Source organism: Spodoptera frugiperda, chromosome 10, assembly GCF_023101765.2.
Source record: "Spodoptera frugiperda isolate SF20-4 chromosome 10, AGI-APGP_CSIRO_Sfru_2.0, whole genome shotgun sequence".
Taxonomy (NCBI): domain Eukaryota; kingdom Metazoa; phylum Arthropoda; class Insecta; order Lepidoptera; family Noctuidae; genus Spodoptera; species Spodoptera frugiperda.
The window spans coordinates 6,129,314-6,148,534 of NC_064221.1; the positions used below are offsets into that span (position 1 = coordinate 6,129,314).

General features: G+C 33.9%; 2 protein-coding genes across 7 annotated transcripts in view; one reads left to right on the plus strand and one right to left on the minus strand.

The window, feature by feature from the left end:
• Positions 1-19,145, plus strand: part of LOC118277092 (A disintegrin and metalloproteinase with thrombospondin motifs 16) — a 155,931-nt gene extending 136,786 nt beyond the window's left edge. Inside the window, exons 5-17 of one of the 6 annotated variants that reach the window (XM_035595762.2) lie at positions 1,615-1,750; positions 2,554-2,667; positions 7,639-7,774; positions 8,064-8,193; positions 10,201-10,343; positions 11,008-11,060; positions 12,838-12,964; positions 13,427-13,591; positions 13,973-14,089; positions 14,712-14,826; positions 15,263-15,378; positions 16,469-17,020; positions 18,098-19,145. In XM_035595762.2, the coding sequence (XP_035451655.2) occupies positions 1,615-1,750; positions 2,554-2,667; positions 7,639-7,774; positions 8,064-8,193; positions 10,201-10,343; positions 11,008-11,060; positions 12,838-12,964; positions 13,427-13,591; positions 13,973-14,089; positions 14,712-14,826; positions 15,263-15,378; positions 16,469-17,006 (1,890 nt within the window). In that variant the 3' untranslated portion in view covers positions 17,007-17,020; positions 18,098-19,145. Of the gene's footprint in view, positions 1-1,614; positions 1,751-2,553; positions 2,668-7,638; positions 7,775-8,063; positions 8,194-10,200; positions 10,344-11,007; positions 11,061-11,393; positions 11,450-12,837; positions 12,965-13,426; positions 13,592-13,972; positions 14,090-14,711; positions 14,827-15,262; positions 15,379-16,468; positions 17,021-18,097 lie in introns of all 6 variants that reach the window. The other 5 variants (XM_035595760.2, XM_035595761.2, XM_050696400.1 and 2 more) reach the window with 5 other exon arrangements.
• On the minus strand, positions 8,475-9,330 carry LOC118277093 (homologous-pairing protein 2 homolog). The gene is made up of 3 exons (XM_035595765.2): positions 9,078-9,330; positions 8,731-8,989; positions 8,475-8,622 (listed from the first exon to the last, which is right to left on the minus strand). The coding sequence occupies exons 1-3, from the start codon at positions 9,298-9,300 to the stop codon at positions 8,487-8,489; spliced, it is 618 nt and encodes a 205-aa protein (XP_035451658.2). The 5' UTR covers positions 9,301-9,330; the 3' UTR covers positions 8,475-8,486.
• Positions 19,146-19,221: the final 76 nt, after the last annotated feature.

Below are 19,221 nucleotides of genomic sequence, written 5' to 3' on the forward strand. Positions count from 1 at the left end.
TGACTTGTTAAAATTATCACATCTTTAGGTTCCTTAAAAAGTTCCTACATACAAACATATACAGGCAACCTCTTCGCTTTATCACCCCATAAAACATGAACGTGTTTTCATGTGTCGCAGCAACAATGTTGTGCACATAAATGGTTGATTGAATGTCTTGTGCAATCAATATCCCCCACACCTCAAGGTGTTTTCTGCATAAATATAAATTATTGCAAATTGCTCTAGAGCTGTTTTATTACGTTTTCTCTAATTAAGTTGGTCATCATCAATGGTCATCCTCTTGTGTCGTCCTAGAATGAAAACCTTTTCATTCTTCCACGTCAGTACTTACCTACTTAAGCGCCCTTATTTTCCGGAACTGCGGACTACCTAGCGAGTTACCGGGGCTTCGGCTCGAAGAGTAGGAGTACGAACGGGGTGGTTTTTAGATAGTAAGAGTTTCACACTCCCTCTCGCCTTACCCAAGGCGGGAGAAGTCATTGGATTATTTTCCCCCATTAAAAAGTGTCTTTATTAAATTTTTGCGTTGTATCTGATCATCTTTAAATCACTTTATGGAATTTAACATGATTTTGTCCTCCAGTCTGGTGACTTATCATTAGATTAATTCGAATCGTGATCAGAATGCTTAATGGCTATTTACCTATACAAAAAATCACGGCAAGCGATTTTTCGCTAAATATTTACAGTGTAGACAACCTTCTTTATTAACCTAGGCATGTTTAAATAAGTGTTATAAATAAAACTGTAAACTAATACCTAAGTAACGCTTGGTTGCAATTTCCCCACTGTTCAATATCGATGCATTTTCCTCATTTTTGTTACAAACAAAGAAAATGTTTACAAACATTAAAGTTTGCTTTTTGCCTGACTATAAGGAAGGGTTATGTTTAGGTTAACATTGTTTACTTACTTTACATTGTGTACATAACTACCTACATAGGTACACTTTGGTGTTACGCATGTCCATGGGCGGCGGCGATTACTTACCATCAGGTGATCCATCTGCTTAATAACCGGCTTATATCATTAAAAAGCTATTTAAGCACGTCGGACAAAAGCACTCCGCATCTAACTATTATGTATGTCAATAAATAATACCTACCTGGCGTTTTATTAGAATCGTGTCCCACGATCATTAGACTAACTGAACATGAAACAAAGTCACTTGAACTTTATTTGGAAGTTCAAACTGATAACCGACACCGATAATGGCGGCTTAAGCCTTACTTACCTAAGGCGAGAGTAAAGTTAGTCAACTAGATACTAAGTATTACGATTGTTACCTACTGAAATACTTTCGCTGTCTATTTGACTGAAATAAATAACTTTGACTTTCATTTGGAAATAAGTAAATTAGGAAAATTGAGATGAAACTGCCAATGAATTTTTAAAAGACGATGTTCTAGCTTTTAGTAATGGCTTTGTTTGCCTGCGTGACTAGAATGATAAGTGACCAAATGTTCAGTTCTGTAACTTTTGCGTGGACGACAAGAATAGGGTCCAGAGACTCAACCAAAGTCTTATCCGTAATCTCCCATGAATTTACTCATAGAAAAACAAATCTTAAAACAACAGCCACAAGATTAACAATCGTCTCTCGTTTGACAGGAGGGCTCGATCGGTCACGACCTGGTGATCCGCCCCATCCCCGACTCGATGACGGCGGCTGCGCAGGACGACGAGATGTTCATGGACCCCTCCAGCATGGCTGATATGGTGTCTATTGATACTGGACTGCCTTTAGGTAAGGACATATACATACATACATATCGTCACGCCTTTAATCCCCGAAGGGGTAGGCAAAGGTGTACATTATGGCACGTAATGCCACTGAATAATGTACACCCACTTTTCACAATTTTTGTTGTAAGTCCCATGTAATAGGTGGTCAGCCTATTGCCATATACCGGGCACATTTCCAAACTCCGTGCTACTACTGAGAAATTTTCAAAAATCCGATAAAAGCCCAGCAATACTTTGCCTGACCCGGGAATCGAACCCGAGACCCCTTATACGGCAGTCGCACTTGCAACCGCTCGACCAACGAGGCAGTTTAGGTAAGGAGTTTCGATGTAATCAAGTATATAGGTACATCATGTGGCCACCGGGGTGGTTTTAGTGAGGTAAAAATCCCACACTCCCTAGGCTTTCTCCCTAAAAAGCTAGGCGCCTTTTGAAGGTTTCACCCCGACATCAAAAATGGTACATCGTGTAAGGTGGTCAATGCCCATATTTTAATGTGCTGATATTATATCTTACTAAGGCTTTTTTCTTATGAGGTCTAAAGTATAATTATTGTGTATGTGTTTTTAAATGCTAAAAGCCATTTAACTTCTTCACATATAGCGTATTCATAAGAATAACAAAACATAAAATACTCTTTGCACTATATCTTCCATTTCCCTGCAGCATTCCGCGACACACGACGCTACGATTGTCGCGCTACTACTAGCCTATAGTATGGGTTAAAACTAGTCGAGTTCCTCGTCAAACAGTTATGTAAGTAAGCCAATAACATAATAATTAATTAATAAAATATGTTTACAGTTAAAAGGAAAAGAGAAGATCAACAAAGACTAACACAGGCGCTTAATGGCGCCCAACATGTGATCATCAAGAGAGACCCAGGAGCCGCTGAACACGACCATTTAGGAGATTACGGTAAGTTATCTACACTACACAATATAATTCAAACACAATAACATTAAATAATAACTTAAAACATAATAGTTTTAGATAATCGACTAAAATAATAAATTAATCGACTAAAACTCGATTCAATCGACTAGCTATTACATAAATATTCATCGTTATGCAAAAACAAGACGCGCTCACTTTAGTTCTCATTCTAAAAATACAACATAAATCAAATACAGGTCTTACATTGTCTCGACATGTGTGACACGCGCTTCTGCGCCCGTAAACATGTTTATTCCTCATAAAATTATTTATCTAATAAATCATTACAGTCATAATAAATCAGGAAACAGTAGCGACATCTACAACCAATATTACTCCATTATTATTTATCTGTGTACACGTGCATCTTCGTAGAGATGTCACGTGCATTGCGCATTCATCGATTACACATAGTTTATAATCGAGATAATCGACTTATGTTAATAGTACCGGTTTAGAATGCCACATCGGATCTGTTTCTTGAATGATTATGCTCATATGCCGTATCAATTAAAGTGATATAAAAATCATGAACTATTTTCGATAATGATTATATTTCCATACAAAAGGCTTTATTAATCTAATTACAATATTAGAATAAGTTTTTATCTGTATATAATATGATTTTTATCAAAGACTAGCTTTTTCTGCGCGGTTTCATCTGCTCTACTCTGCTCTTAAAAGTCGTAGCTAGATGTTTTATAGCATATAGCCTTCCTCGATAAATACACTATCCAACACAAAAATAATTATTCAAATCGGACCCGTAGTTCCGCAGATTAGTGCGTTCAAACAAACAAATTCTTCAGCTTTATATATTAAAGTATAGATTGTAGGGAATGTCGATGACATTTGATAAAATTCCAAGTTGCCACAACAAAGCCAAACTATTCATTAGTCAGGAAACCTTCACACTCACCTACTTTTAATGAATTAACCAACATAATAATTACATAACAACTACATTCTATAAGGTTATACCAACATTAGAATTTGATAACTTGATCGATAAAATTATAGAGTAGTGCATGCAATCCGATTATATGTTTAGTCGATTAGGTCAGAGGTCGCATCAAACTTTTTTGCGGCGTCAACTTATTTATTGAGTTAACGAAAATATTTAACAAAATATTATTATTTATATGATGAATATTGTGAATGAATGAATGACGCGTAGTTCGTGTCGTTTATGACTTAAAATGAGACGCCATGATGCATTTTCAATGTCAAGTGTAATCTCTACGAACAATTTATTTACGCTTTAATTTTTTGCAACAAACCGCAAAGGCAAAACTTAACCAACAAACACAAAACTTGTCTTTTTGTACATAACAAAAAGATAAGTTTTTAAAGGTTTAAAGAAATAGTTACCTGCCTGCCTGCCTATTTATATTTATGTCCACTTCAAAACTTGTAGAACACGGCATAGCAATATTCATTGATACAGCAATTTATTTCTCATAAACATGTAAAATATTTATTGATTATTAATGACGACATTTTTGTCATCACTATATTTAAATCATGAGTTTTACAATAGCATATACTTTTTTATTAATACTTTTATAGCTTTAAAGCATTATTAGGTACCTATATTGTTAATTTGCTGTTGTTCTTCCGCTTTATTAGTTACCAATCACGATGACAAATTAATTTTTATTTCAATATCTACTCATACATCAATCAAAACATGTGTTTGTAATGGTTTCTGATGATTTGTGACAAATAAATAAAATGATTCACCATCTATTAACATGACAAATTATTTAAAGTCTATGGTGTAAAGTTCACCTCTAATTTTAGTCCTCATTGTCATTCGATATTTTAGTCGAGTCGTATTCGATTCGAAATGTATTTAATTAGATGTCTGTTTTATTTTAATACGATAACAAGTTATTGTTCGGTCTTGTACATAATGAAACTAAAGGATTATTTATTAAGTACATATTTGAGCAGATTTATGTTATTTTTCTAAGGTCTAGGCAGAACATGTTACACTACACACAGGATTGCGAAGACATTAAACATCTATTTATTAATAAACAACTGCAATCAAAATTTATTTAATTTTGCAAATCTCTAAGAGTCTAAGCAAATACTTAAATAATATAAATTGTCCAATACAGTTAGACCAATTAACATTTTAATGTCTTTTGGATTTTATCGTGATATTAAGCCGCAAAATTATCATATTTTGGCCATTTATTCGTATCTAATAATTTGTAGTCGCGAGTGTCAACGCTAAAATCTTGGATCTTCTAATTGGCATATTATTAAGTACAAATATAGGTAGGTACGTATAGGATCGATTTTTTAAATATTTTGGCAGTTTTGTGAATGGTGGATAAGGTCTGGGAACTGTCAAATGAGCTTCATTTTATTCTCTTTTCTAGAGTTGGTCTTTAGAAAAGACCGTTGTCAAATTCGGACAGTTACAAAAATTACATTGCTTAACTAAAACCTAAAACAAAATAGATATTCGTTCGCTGACTTCTAACTAACATGGTATACCTGGTTTTATTTTACGACATGAGAATAGGTAAAAAGTACAGGGCACTATCTAGCCTAGCCAGAACTATCCTAACTTTAATAATATTCACGCAATTGTGCACACAAACACGAGCATGGTTAACTGTCAACGCTATTAACTCACGCACACATTGTTTTTAAATATATGGTTATGCTTTAAAGCTATAGTCTATTCCCCATGGTTTATTGCTATGAGTTGGAAACAGCCACTTGTCAAAACTTCATCCAAGATCCAATATGGACTCCGAAACTGGTTTGATACAAAATGTCACCTCTATAAACTTGAAACGAACTTATCTGTGTTTATAAATACTTAGGTATTAACTCATTAATTAACAATTAATATTAGCTTGCAAATAGGTGTTATTTATTCAAGTTGCGGGCCTCTTGCGTAGGTATAATCTTGGGTGTCAGGTAGGCACTTAGGTAGACAAATCCTAACCAGAAGGTTAAAAGATATCTATATAGGTAAAAATATTATTAATAACAGTAAACTATGAACTAGGTATCAAAGATCATTTTCAACTTGACATTGTCTCGTATTTCCCAACAATCAATGATTTGCAATATTTTTAATTGTCTGTGGGTGCAAAGAGTAGAGTATTTCCAAGAGGCTATGTGTTAATTCTTAGTAAGTAGGTAGGTCTCCACAGTCTACCTAGGTAGATAGGAACTGATATCATCTACCTACAGAAATAAGCAAGTACGTTCAGGAAATCTATAAAAAACTAGGTGTATTTGTCAGACGGAAAGTCAAACCGATACCTATTTAGATTCAAAAGGATGTTTTTCTATAAATCGTAAGTACGTGCGTCCTAGGTATCTGTCTCAATATTTTATTAGGTATAATAGTTCTGACAGCAGTAACAGAACAATAAAAACATTGATTCGTTCCTCAATACTAATTTTAGCTAAAAATTTTGCATAGCTACGTAAAAACAATATTGTACGGATTAATATTTATAATGTCTTATAAAAGCGTTCGTATAATGTCAAGTTATCTTAGATTTCCGAGTAAATCTCGTTTTGCTATTATGTACGTTATTCCGTCTTTGACGGGGTCGTAAGGTCAGACTCTAACGTCACCCATTATTTTAAATTTACGATAGAAAAAAAAAGCTCAATAATAATAATTCGGCGGTTCATGAATAATCGACTATTTGGAAAAACCGAACGTGGCAGCCTACTGTTGGAATATTTTAGGTCTATTTTATGATATTATAAGGAAAGGTTAACGTACCCATAAGTAGGTATTTTCGTTCATTGTAATTTAATTATAGGTTTTCTATAAATTCCCGTTAGAGTGAATAACGTTGTGTTGCACAAGGGGCATTATTATCTGTTAGGTACCTACCTACTTGTTATTGTTTTTTAGTAAAAGAATATAAAACGAGTCCGGATTATAAATAAGATATCTCGGGGCAAAATACCATCATTTCACACATGCACGTTTGAACTTGTTCGTGACTACAAATATTGTCTCGATCGTAAATTTTTATCGATTATGCGCACAAAAATCGACTAAACTAATTAGTTGTCTCTGGCCTTCGACTTTTTTTTATATATGGAATGTTTGTTGTTGACTCTACGGGTAGACATTAATTTTTAAATTAAGAACAAAGAAATAATTTAGGTCTTGATCCATAGACAGTCTTGATCTGTCTTTTTAAATATGTAGGTACTTTTTTTAATTATTTTGTTATAGGGACCACAGATATAACAAAAACGTACAATTTCGCATAGATGCAAAAAAACACAGTATTATAACAGACAGTTATTAGATACCTATTTCTTGATACCTGATACCTAGTTAACGATGTAAAACAGCTTTGTCATTATAATTATTACTGAGTAATAGGGTATCTAATGATATTTGATCATAGTACTATTGTACCTAGGTAGATAATTACTTAAATCGATATCTAGTCAACGAGATCCATTGTATTAGGAACACTAAAAGTACCTATTAGTTAGGTACACAACGGAAAATAGTCCTTATTTTTTAAAGAATAAAGACGGAATTTATGTATCTACGTTAACGTGTGTTCTATTACACTCTTGAACTAACTTTGCTATTATGAATAAAAAAAGTACCTATTTAATTTTAACGGACACTAATTAACTTTAGATTTGTTATAAAGTATCTGTTATTCAGTTTTTACTGAGCATAGATGATAATAATATCAATCAATTTTTTTTGTTATTACTTTTAGGTAGGTAATCTGTTTGCCTAGATTCCTTCGATCCATTTAGATATTTCGATAATAAAATTATTCTCATTAAAAAAGTCCTAATTCATTTGAAACTATTAACGCCATCTACCTGCTGTCCCACTAAAAATTACAAAATTAGTACTTCCGCTCCATAAGAGATGTCGCTAAAATAAAATACCTCATTTTCTTATGAATTTCTTTTATTTTTCAGCATTCATGGAGCCAGATCACTTGGGCAAGCGATTCAGAAGGAAACGCTCGACTGAGTCTCATTCCAGACGGAAAAGAGAAGCACCCTACGTGATTTATCCTGAAATTCTGGTCATCGTTGATTACGACGGCTATAGGTAAGAGTTTTATTTAAAAAGCCTTGTTTGTTTGGTTATCGTCTTACATTGAAACCAGCAAACAACGATCGCTAATTCTATTTTACCTAATTTAATTGTATACCCACTTTCCTTTCGCGCAGTCTGCTAAAAAAGTAAAATAAAAAAAAAATAGGAAAAAAGCACCAACTCAAAAATAAAATACTTGGCGCTAATGGTATGAGATATGTATTGTATTATAGTATTTGTTATTTATAAATTATGTACGATGTATATAGCCATGTAATATCATACCTACTTATAATTCCAGGTTACATGGTGGCGACAACGTCCAGATAAAACGTTACTTCGTATCGTTTTGGAACGGCGTGGACCTCCGATACAAACTGCTGAAAGGACCCAGAATACGGATATCCATCGCCGGTATCATTATTTCTAGGGTAAGTTTTTTTATGCTAAATTGAACTCTATTACAAGGCTTTAAAGTCAGGTTTCCTCTAAACTTGTCCAATTTATTTAAAAATCAAAATGACTGTTTAATGAAAATAAGCTCTATTGCTAGTGAATACAATCATTTTTCTCTTGATAGCTATGGCTGTAATTTATTTATTAGCTATGGTTTCTGTGCAGATACTTATTTAATGAAACAATCACCAATTTTATTAATTTAATTTTTTACAGAATAGTAAATTGTTCTTTGTAATCACATTGTTAATTTTGAGTGTAGAAATGTTTAAGAATTTCCCATCAACTTAAAACCAACCATTTCATCAGTTTCTATGCAAAGTTCTTCTAGTAAATTCTTTTTAGATTTAGGGTACCCCTCTAGAACTGCATCTAGCATGTCACTACAGATTCTTTTGCGTTTCCTAAAGAAGAAAAAACAAAATTATAAAATGAAATATCTGTACCTATTTTTTATTAGTAAAATTCTCCATTGACCAAATAGTTAAGTTTTTTTATATATATATTCTTACCTATATTCTTTAAGCATTTTCTCATGTTCACCAAGTATTTTCTTCTTATCTTCAACACTTATAACCTCTGTGGAGGTTTTCAAAATTTCCAACTTTTTCTCTATGGCCTCTGTTCTATTTTTAATTTCATCTATTTGTGTTTTTGCTGCTGTGGTAGTTGGTGTTGAGACTAGGTTTTTGAGACTAATCTCAATTGTTTTTAAAGTATTTGTTTTATCTGCTAAGTCTTGTGTGAGAGACTTGAACAGAGCATCATAATCTATAATAAAATAAATATAGGGTTAGGTATAAAAATATGTCAAGATTGTTAATTATTTTGTATTAAATTAATAATGAAGTTACTGAACCTGTTACATCTTCATCCTCTCTCACGCTATCAGTCTGTATAGCAGCGTAAACCTTTTGTTTGCCATACAATTTGCATTTTATCTTTCCCGCTTCACTCAAAGCATCTAACGCTTTTTGAATCGCCGTCTTACCAAACGCTCCCCGTAAATTAACTGTTACATCTGCACAAGAATATGGACGATTTGTATCCACTAAATACTTTAACACTGCTTCATTCGCCATTTCAAAAATATAAAAGTACACGCACTTCAGTTTTCAAAATCCCGCCATTGTGATATTTTATTTATTTGATATTTTTGACAGTTGTTGTATGATAGTGATGTGTGTAACATTAAATTAGTAACTTAGTAAGTCGATAATCGATAAATAATTTTTATTAGTTGAGAAACATGATAATTATATTAGACTAAAATTTTTTAGTTAAGATTTTGCAAATAAAGTATTTATAATTTTAAATTAATGCTGTGTCGAGGGTTTAAAGAAAAATAATAAAATACAAATCGATAAATTTAAAAATTGTTACCATTAAATTGGTAAATATTAGAATTAAATAAAAAATAGATGTTTAAAAGGTCAATAAACATAAAGAATCCTGCTAGATTAGACCAACATAAATATATTTAGTACAAAATGTTATGGGAGAAATGTGAACATTTTGAGCCTTAAAAACCAGAACCGAGCTGAAGTCATAAACATAGAATTAATTTGAATAAATTAAAAACACCTGCAATATTAATGAGATGAATGGTGGTTATCTAATTATTATGGTATAAAACCAATAAAAGCATGTGAATTTATAATGCCTAATGAACGAAAACAAAAACAGCAAACTCGAAACACGTTTTGTTACCAACTTGTGAAATTACAAAAAAACACTGATTCTTCAAGGTTAGGAAAAGTTACTTGGAAACAAATCGGTTTTGAACTTTAGACCTTTAACCATTGTGACTAATAATAAAGTCTCCTTGGATATTATGTCGCCGACGTCGCGAACTATACTTCGAATCACTGATATTTCCTCAATACCTACTTAGTGTAACATAATACTGATTTCCATAAATACCTACTTATCCTTTGTTGTCTTGTTTCAAAGCTTGAAATCATTTCTATTCTATATTCCAGGGTCGGGATGCTACACCATACCTTGAAAGAAATCGTGTTGGACGCGATGCGATTGACTCAGCAGCGGCGCTCACTGACATGGGCAAGTATTTGTTCAGAGAGCGACGCTTGCCCGTGTACGACATTGCCGTTGCAATCACCAAGTGAGTTTATTTTTAATTTAATGGTCATATTTTTAGTTATTTACATTACAATACAAGATAGTATTTTTTCTATGATAACATTTACTCCAACTGCTCCAACTGGCTTTAGGCTAAGAAAATTTCATAAAAAGTAGATACTTAATTCCATACGAATGGTTGTCATAAATGATAATCATCACTTGTTTTCGACAATATATTAATTTCACCTTCATATTGCGCGGAACATTATGTAATAATAGGTAAGATGTTTACAAAACATTTTATTCAAATAAATTTTGATGCAATACTGAATGGCAATGTATACGATATTGTACATTACTATTTTGTAATAACAAAAATTCAAGATGACAAATTTTTAAAGGATTTATTTATCTTGAATTTCTCTTAACTTTCTGAAAAGACTGTCTGTATTTAAGATTTTACGATCGCATTTAGAATTTATGTTTTATGTACACTCAACAGCATTTTATAAATATTGTTTTATTGTCCATGCGACAATCAGGAACTAAGGTAAGTTGGTAAGTATTTCAATGCTTTTAAATCTTAATTTAGCGCCATTATTCAAAGTTATTATTTTAAATTTCGGACTATATAGTTCTTAAGACAAGTTAAGGTGAAGGTCAAGGATTTATTATGAAGACAAGCAAACTAATTTGACCAACAGGTATGACATGTGCCGACGTCGCAAGGGTGGTCGCTGTACAAAAGGCACCGCTGGTAAATTAAATTTTAAAACAAACGTTCATTAGGATGGTGTTGTCAATCGGCGCGGCATTAACCGGCTTGAGAGTGAAACATTAATTATTCGCTTCATTATTCTTATTTATGAGGTAAAGGATTTGGTAATGGCGCTGAATATTAAAAACGAACACTATACAATAGCCGCTTGCACAAGATGACGTTGTTTTCGTGAAAATATTTCAGTTTTATTTCATTTCTCACGTGAAATGAAGTGAACAAACAATAGCACGACGAGTTGTCGCAGATTGTTCTCAGCAACCAGAGAAATATAGCATCTTATTGAGTTTTATTCTTTCCATGCAATTTCAGACTAGACATGTGCAGAAGACAATATCCCAACGATGCGTGCAATAGAGGGACAGCAGGTAGGCGTGTTAGAAATCTTACATTTTCCAAAAGCACGCCTTTTTCATCAAAGTCCCTCACCTATTTGTTCATAATTTTACACTTTGAATCCCCACTTGAATATACCTTTACCCAACTCCGTGATTCATATTCGCACCTTGTGAATAATATTCTGTCTTTTCTGCAGTGACTTCTTCTAGTTACCTACATTGTAAATCTTTGTGAATGCATCATTTTAGATATTTAGATGTTGTTGTAAATATTAATCTTCTTCCATTGTATGTAGATTGGTCATAAAAATATTTTGTATTTTATTATGTGTCTTCGTTGTCTCTATTTACTTATACAAATTATTTTATTTCAATCGACTAAATATCTAAGCATTTATTTTCATTGTCATGTATTGTTTTTAGATACTATCTGACTTCATCCGTCATTTAAAATGACTCAAGAGTACGTAAATAACAAAGTTATATTAATTTAGGCATGAATTTGCTTTCTAAAATAAAATTAATAGCATGATATTTTTATGTAGTTTTGTCAGTTCTATTACTTTTAAGATATTTTTCAGTAAATTGATACTCAGGAGAAAATTATCGACTTAGTACTATTTGTAGTCGACTTACTAATTTGGCTGAACAAAAAGAGTCCCATCACTACGTGACGTGACTGATAGTGAAAGCGCGGGAAATTTCGATTATATTTTATCTATTTCTGTGTTACTTGTGCTTTTCGCTTGTTTTAATTTAAATTAACATGTACTAAATAGGTATAATATTATTTAATAATATCTAAAATGGACATTAACAAATTATAAATATGCAAATATTAAAATATTCTTAATCTTAATTGCATGCTATAGATAAAATGTTTACTAACGAAAACGGTATCAAAATGGTGGTGCAATATAACGCTTTTGCATGTTTTAATATGTTTGCAATGCATGTTTTGTGTATCCTATCTCCTCAACACTTCACTGTGAGTATATTAATCATATTTAAGTATTTTTTGTGTCCACAAATCTTTTTTTCACGCATCCATCATCGAACTGTAAGTAGCCTTAGCCTATGAATATTTATTACCTTTTTACCTCGAAGTCCTATGTCCTTACATGTCACGCATTCATTTATAAATCTCAATTCACAATTCTTGTACCTACTTACCTATTCATTTTTATTTTGATACCTGTAAACTATACTAATAGGTATCCTCAGATTATTTAGTCCTATTTTTTTTACAAATTCCTATTACCACATTCAGTCAAGCTAAGTGCATCAATTATTTTTGGATGTGTCTTGTAATAAGGATACCTATAATTATCATAAAAAATCCTGTCTATAAATTCCAACTTCAATAAATATACTTACCTTGATAAAGTTTATATACTCACACAATTATATTAAAAAAGGTTTCGCGTACGTCGGCGGCGCTTGCGTGGTGAACAAGAGACTTGAGAAGGTCAACTCTGTTGCCATCATCGAGGATACCGGTGGCTTCTCCGGCATCATTGTGGCTGCTCATGAAGTTGGACATTTGTAAGTATTGTGCTGACCCCAGTACCGTAAAACGGGGTGAATAGATACAGAAAAGGGTTAAAAAAATATTGGAAAAATGCTCTAACATCTATTTACCCCATTCTTGTCTACTCACACCATTTTAGGTAATATTGTATAAAACCTTCTATTTAACTTAGATAAATGATGTATGCTCCAATCACCAATGTATTGCTTGATTTTATATGTTTTATTCATATTTTCAAATTCAATGACATACCTATCTATTAGTCCTTTGGAGGATTCTTTTTATTCAAAATTAAGTTTTACTTTATCACATCCTGACCTGGCAATATTTCTTAGGGCCTTACAGATTTAACCCATAAAGATGGTACTATAATTTCAAATACTTATTTTTTCCTTCTCTTACTTGAATCTCTACTTTGGAGTTTCACCTAAGCATTTAACATTACACTCCTTTACACAATTTCTTGAACATTTCAGACTTGGAGCAGTTCACGACGGTAGTCCCCCGCCCTCATATTTGGGAGGCCCTGGAGCTGAGAAGTGTAGGTGGGAGGATGGATACATCATGTCTGACCTGAGGCACACGGAGAAGGGATTCCGGTGGTCACCCTGCAGTGTACAGAGCTTCCATCACTTTTTGAAGTGAGTATTACCTACAAACAGGATTTATTTTAAGTAAAAGGTATTTTATTTTTGTCAATATTAGCTTGGTTGGGAGACAACAATATTCTCTGGAGGACTAAGTAGAATCTACCAGTAATGTTATCATCCACAAAATATCATTTGGTATCTAGCAGGTAGTATGTAGTATGATAATAATCTTTGTAGAGAATATGTGTATTTACAATAATTTTGTAGTAGATGATTGCTGCCATCTGTGGCAAGATATGGTAGTTGTAAAAATATTTTTTTATATTAATCTTTACCATAAAAATAGTTACATCACTATAATCTCACTATGATAGTTGTGATATTTACCTACTACAATAAAAAATATTAATAATTCCCTATTTACAATTCCAGCGGCGACACTGCAACCTGCCTATACAACTCCCCACATGAAGACGATTCACTGCCGCGCGTGCTGCCTGGACGACTGCTGACGTTAGACGCTCAGTGCCGGAAGGATAGAGGCACGAGGTAACACCATTTTAATAATACTTCTTACGTAATAAGATGTCTATTGTAGATTATTACTCTAACTGCAACTGATGGTGCAAATAGGGAAAATAATAATAAAAGTTTGACTAAGGAGTTTGGGATTTTTACCTCACTAAATCCACCCCGGCTACCTTTAGCACCGATAAGGGGCAACGAGTCCTCTTATTACACCTGTTTCGGAGCCCGGATAGTGCAACGCCAGTTACGGCATATCCTTAGAGAGACGTGTGTCTTCCGTAAGCCTCGCTGTGCAAGTTATATGGCGGCATGTGACCAAGTGCCCTGTCTTCCCTGAGGTCGTGGATGGCCAACTAGAGTTCCCACTCTATGCAACCGCTTAAGGTCCCACTCAGATGATAGAAATACCTAGATGGACCTGGTATACAGTTAACAAAACCTCTACATAGATTGTACCAGGTAGCAGTACTTTTTGAAAAACCTAGATCCTTTTAAACGGCGTCCCTCATCCCGCCTGCTATGTGTGGAGATATGGCAAACCCCTCTTACTTATGTAGCCCATAGTCCAGCAGTGGACTGTCAAGGACTTTTGCAATTAATTGTTTGCAAAACTATAAATAACTTTAATTTATGTTATTTGCAGCGCATGTTTCAAGGACGAGCGAGTATGTGCGCAGCTGTTTTGTTTCGACGCGGCGAGCGGGTACTGTGTCGCTTACAGACCGGCCGCTGAGGGATCGCCTTGTGGCGATGGACAGGTAAACATGTTTGAATATTTTGAAGAGCAAATAATCTGAAATGTATGGGAAACTTTATCATTATCATAGAGTACAATCTCTTAAATAGAAAATCTGAATATTGTCCCTGTGTATTGAATTATATATTCACAAATAACGGATTATCAGTTATTCTAGCTAGGGTTTAATTCCTAGAACAATGAACCTATATCTATTTTAGACGGTATTCAAGTAAGAAGTCTGAAAAAAAAAATATTTGCCTTTTGTATAAGACACAATAAAAAACACATTGTGTCTCACATGTATCTGCGTGCATAACACAGGTTTATAACAAATAAGATTTAATTCTTATAGTTTTACATACCTACCTACATCTCGGCCGACGCTCTTGGAGAGCTAAAGGTAGATATATGTATGTACGCGTATAACAATATCTAAAATATATGTAATATTACAGTATTGTATAAACGGCCGGTGTATAACCGAGCACGAGAACATAATCCCCGACTACTCGCAACACACGCCGAGCTACGTGCGGCCGGAGACGAGCCCCTTCTATGGAAATATCACCAGGTGTGTATTCTATTTAATATTACAAGTGTGATACTTATTATTCTGAACGGGACAGTTGATATTCTGAACGGGTTAGTTGCTATTCTGAACGGGTTAGTTGCTATTCTGAACAGGACAGTTGTTATTCTGAACGGGACAGTTGTTATTCTGAATGGGATAGTTGCTATTCTGAACGGGACAGTTGCTAATCTGAATGGGATAGTTGCAATTCTGAACGGGACAGTTGCTATTCTGAACGGGAAAGTGGCTGTTCTGAACGGGACCGTTGCTATTCTGAATGGGACAGTTGCTATTCTGAACGGGACATTTGCTATTTTGAATGGGACAGTTGCTATACTGAACGGGACATTTGCTATTTTGAATGACAGTTGCTATTCTGAACGGGAACTATCCCGTTTTTGAAGTGTGTGACAGTTGCTATTATGAACAGGATAGTTGCGTATCTAGGTATGATAGTTGATATTATTAAAGGGTTAGTTGCTATCTGAATGGGATAATTATTATTGCTATTCTGAATGGGACAGTTACCTACATCTTTTATTGTGATAGATGCTATTCTAAACGGAATAGTTGCGTCAATGAGCGAGACAGTTGCTATTGTAAACAAAATAGTAGATATAAGTATGATAGATGACTGCACGGTTGGTGCGGTGGTTGGGCAACTGGCTGCCGCGCAACGGGTAGCGGGTTCGATTCCCGCACGGAGCAACTCTTTGTAAACGCACCCACGACACAGGAGAAAATCCTAGTGTGGGGCAACGTTTAAAAAAAAAAAAAAATAAAAAAAAAAATTATAGATGATACTATGAATGGGACAATTATTACTACCTGATGATATTAGATTTTTACTACATATTTTTTCTTAATTCTATGTTTTTTAAGATTAAGACTTAATTATGTCTAAGTGAAGTTAAATTTAAGATTGTAATGAATATAAAAATGTTAATACAACCATACAGCAAAGCACAAACCGTCTGAATATAGTCACAATACTGGCACAGCCAATGAGAAAGCAACACATTCTCATTGCACCCAGTATGTGTACATACGGGGGCACACATAACTAATACTGTATTTCTTTAACACGTAGTAACGATGGAACGACACAGCCGTACGTAGCTAGTACATCGGCGCCAACCGCACAAACCACAAAATATACAGCACAAACAACAACTAGTACTACAACAACAACTACAGAGAAACCATACTTCCAGTTTACGACAAGGAAACCATTCCAGTTCTTTACCACTAAACCAACGACGAGCGCCACACCAACCAGTATCACATACCCACCTTCGATAAACAAATACTCGATCACATCAACGAAAAGTCCCTACGACTTCAAGGACTTCACAACCCGCCCTACAATCACTACAACAACAGCGAAACGAGGTTTCTACAAAAAGGAGGACTTTGACGGCTTCTTCAGACGGTCTACGACGAAAAGTCCGTACCAAGATAAAAATATAAAGCCCGTATTCAAAATTGGGACTTATTATTCACAAGCCAAGTCCAGTGATAACTCAATAAGGCCTGATGCTAATTCGCAGCAAGTTCAAATTGAACCGGCGAGGCTAACGTTCTCGTTTCGAAGGAACATGACTACGGGAGAACTAGTTCGACTCTAAGTTGCCAATTTTTGGTAAGAATCTAAGAATGGACGATGGATGATCATTCTCTCTCGCATCGTTATCGTACTTACTTCATGCCATGCCCGTCCTGTGAATATTGTCATGGATTTCGGTATTCATTTTCACTATTCGGTTTTAGTGTGATCTGATTTCCTATATATGTCCTTCTAGATTTGCCCTTTATAATTAATTAGATCTGTAGTTAGACTGTGTTAAAATTCTTAACTTTTTATAACAAATAGTTTTCTAATGTGTCATAACTATATCTGAGCTATTCAATATACTAAGGGCTATTTCGAACCATCAACAAACAAATTTTAATACAGTAAAGAAAAAAACATACCGGCTGAATTGAGGACCACCTCCTTTTTGGGAAGTCGGTTAAAATAGAGTAGCTCTGGGTTTTAAATTGATAGAAGTTCTTGTTTATAGTTATAGTTCTTGTTATTTTCTACCAACTTAGTTATTCTGGGACATTTGTTTTTATATATACCATCCATACATGGGCTTTTAACATATCTCTAATAAAAAAAAATACCGAAAGTGAAAACCTTGAAACATATACCTACCTACTGAAGTCATCATTACCTACCTACTTATGTACAAAATTAAATACTTCCACATAACATTGACTATCTTCCACAACTTCAAACATGGAGACATCACATCTACATTGTACATAATATTCTATATTACATATAGTACTCTATATTTCTAAGATTTTGTGCATACTCTATATAAAAAAAACTGTTATATAAATGTGTATTATAATTTTATAATATAAACATGTTCGTTCTTCTTTATATTATAATCTTTAGCATGTGTGTTTCAGTTCTTTAATATAATATTTTTTATTGTAATTATGTAGCTCTATTGTATACAGTTTCCGATATCATTTTTCTTCTTGCAATAACTTTTTGAACGCTACAGGTCGGGTATAGACGACAAACAACAAATACCTACATAGAAAAATACTTTTCTTGTCCGACAGTGATAGTTCAGTTTTTGTTTGTCGCCTAAAGCTGACAGTTGCGTTCAAAAGGTTAAAATGTGATGGTAATAGATATTTAATGAGTTATTTCTTCTAGCAGCCGCCACTAACGATAGGAGCGGGCCGAGCCTTGAAGACTGTCTCGCTGGATCGACGCGACTCCCCCAAGGACCCGGTAGCGGCGCCTACAGGGGCACAGGGCAGTCCTCGTCCAGTCCCAAACACATTACAGATTGTGAACCGCACACACCCACGTCACGAACAACGACATCACCTCTACAATTCGTATAATTTTAATATCAGTGTAATACTCGAACTTAATAGGTAATTTTTGGTAGTAAGTAGCTGTAATAAAAGCAAGCAGACCATGGTATTTGCTTGTTTTTATTCCGAAAACTCTTTGATACGCGGGAGTGTGCGTCTTGTGTGTGAAATAAATTGTGTCCGAAGACAATGCTTTATGAAAGTGTCGGGCACAGTTCCGTGAGTGATATTACAATGTGATTGTGTTATTAATGAACTAATAAGTACACTAGAATATTAAACGTTAGGAGCTGCGTCCAAGTGGCCCGCGGTCGGTACGTCGGTACGCCGGTACCAATACTTGGACAACAAGAAATACTCTTAGCTTTGAGTTTAAAGGTTGTAAATCATCAATGTTACATAAATAAAAGAAACTGCCACGAAGTGCCTTTCATACAGTAATTATTAAGAAATGTTAAAATAAGATTTATTTTTTTATTTTTTGTTTTAAAACTGACTTCAAGAGCGACTGGTTCGCGGTCTTTTGAAATTAGGTTTATTCTTTATTTTAAGTAAATTTTATTACATTATACAAAACATCAATTGGTTTTTTTGTTCTTATGAAAAATTCAATTTGTTATAATTTAAGCTGTTTTTAATGTCTAAAATTATTTATGATGAGATATTAAATCTTTAATAAAGTTACCAATAGTGTAAAAATCTACAATGTATTTCGGTTGTATGGAACATGCCTTTAGGAGATCAATTGTATTGTAACTTGACATCACTTGCCGTTGATATACCTATTTATTGTATTCAAACTATTTATGTATAAAAGCCTTATAATCCTCCAAAACTGTCTAAATTTTAAGGAAAAAATATAGACAATAACGAATACGAAATTATGCTTGTTTTATTTGTAGTCCCTTTACCTTAATCTTTTTTTATGGGATAGGAGGCAAATGAGGAGATTATCAT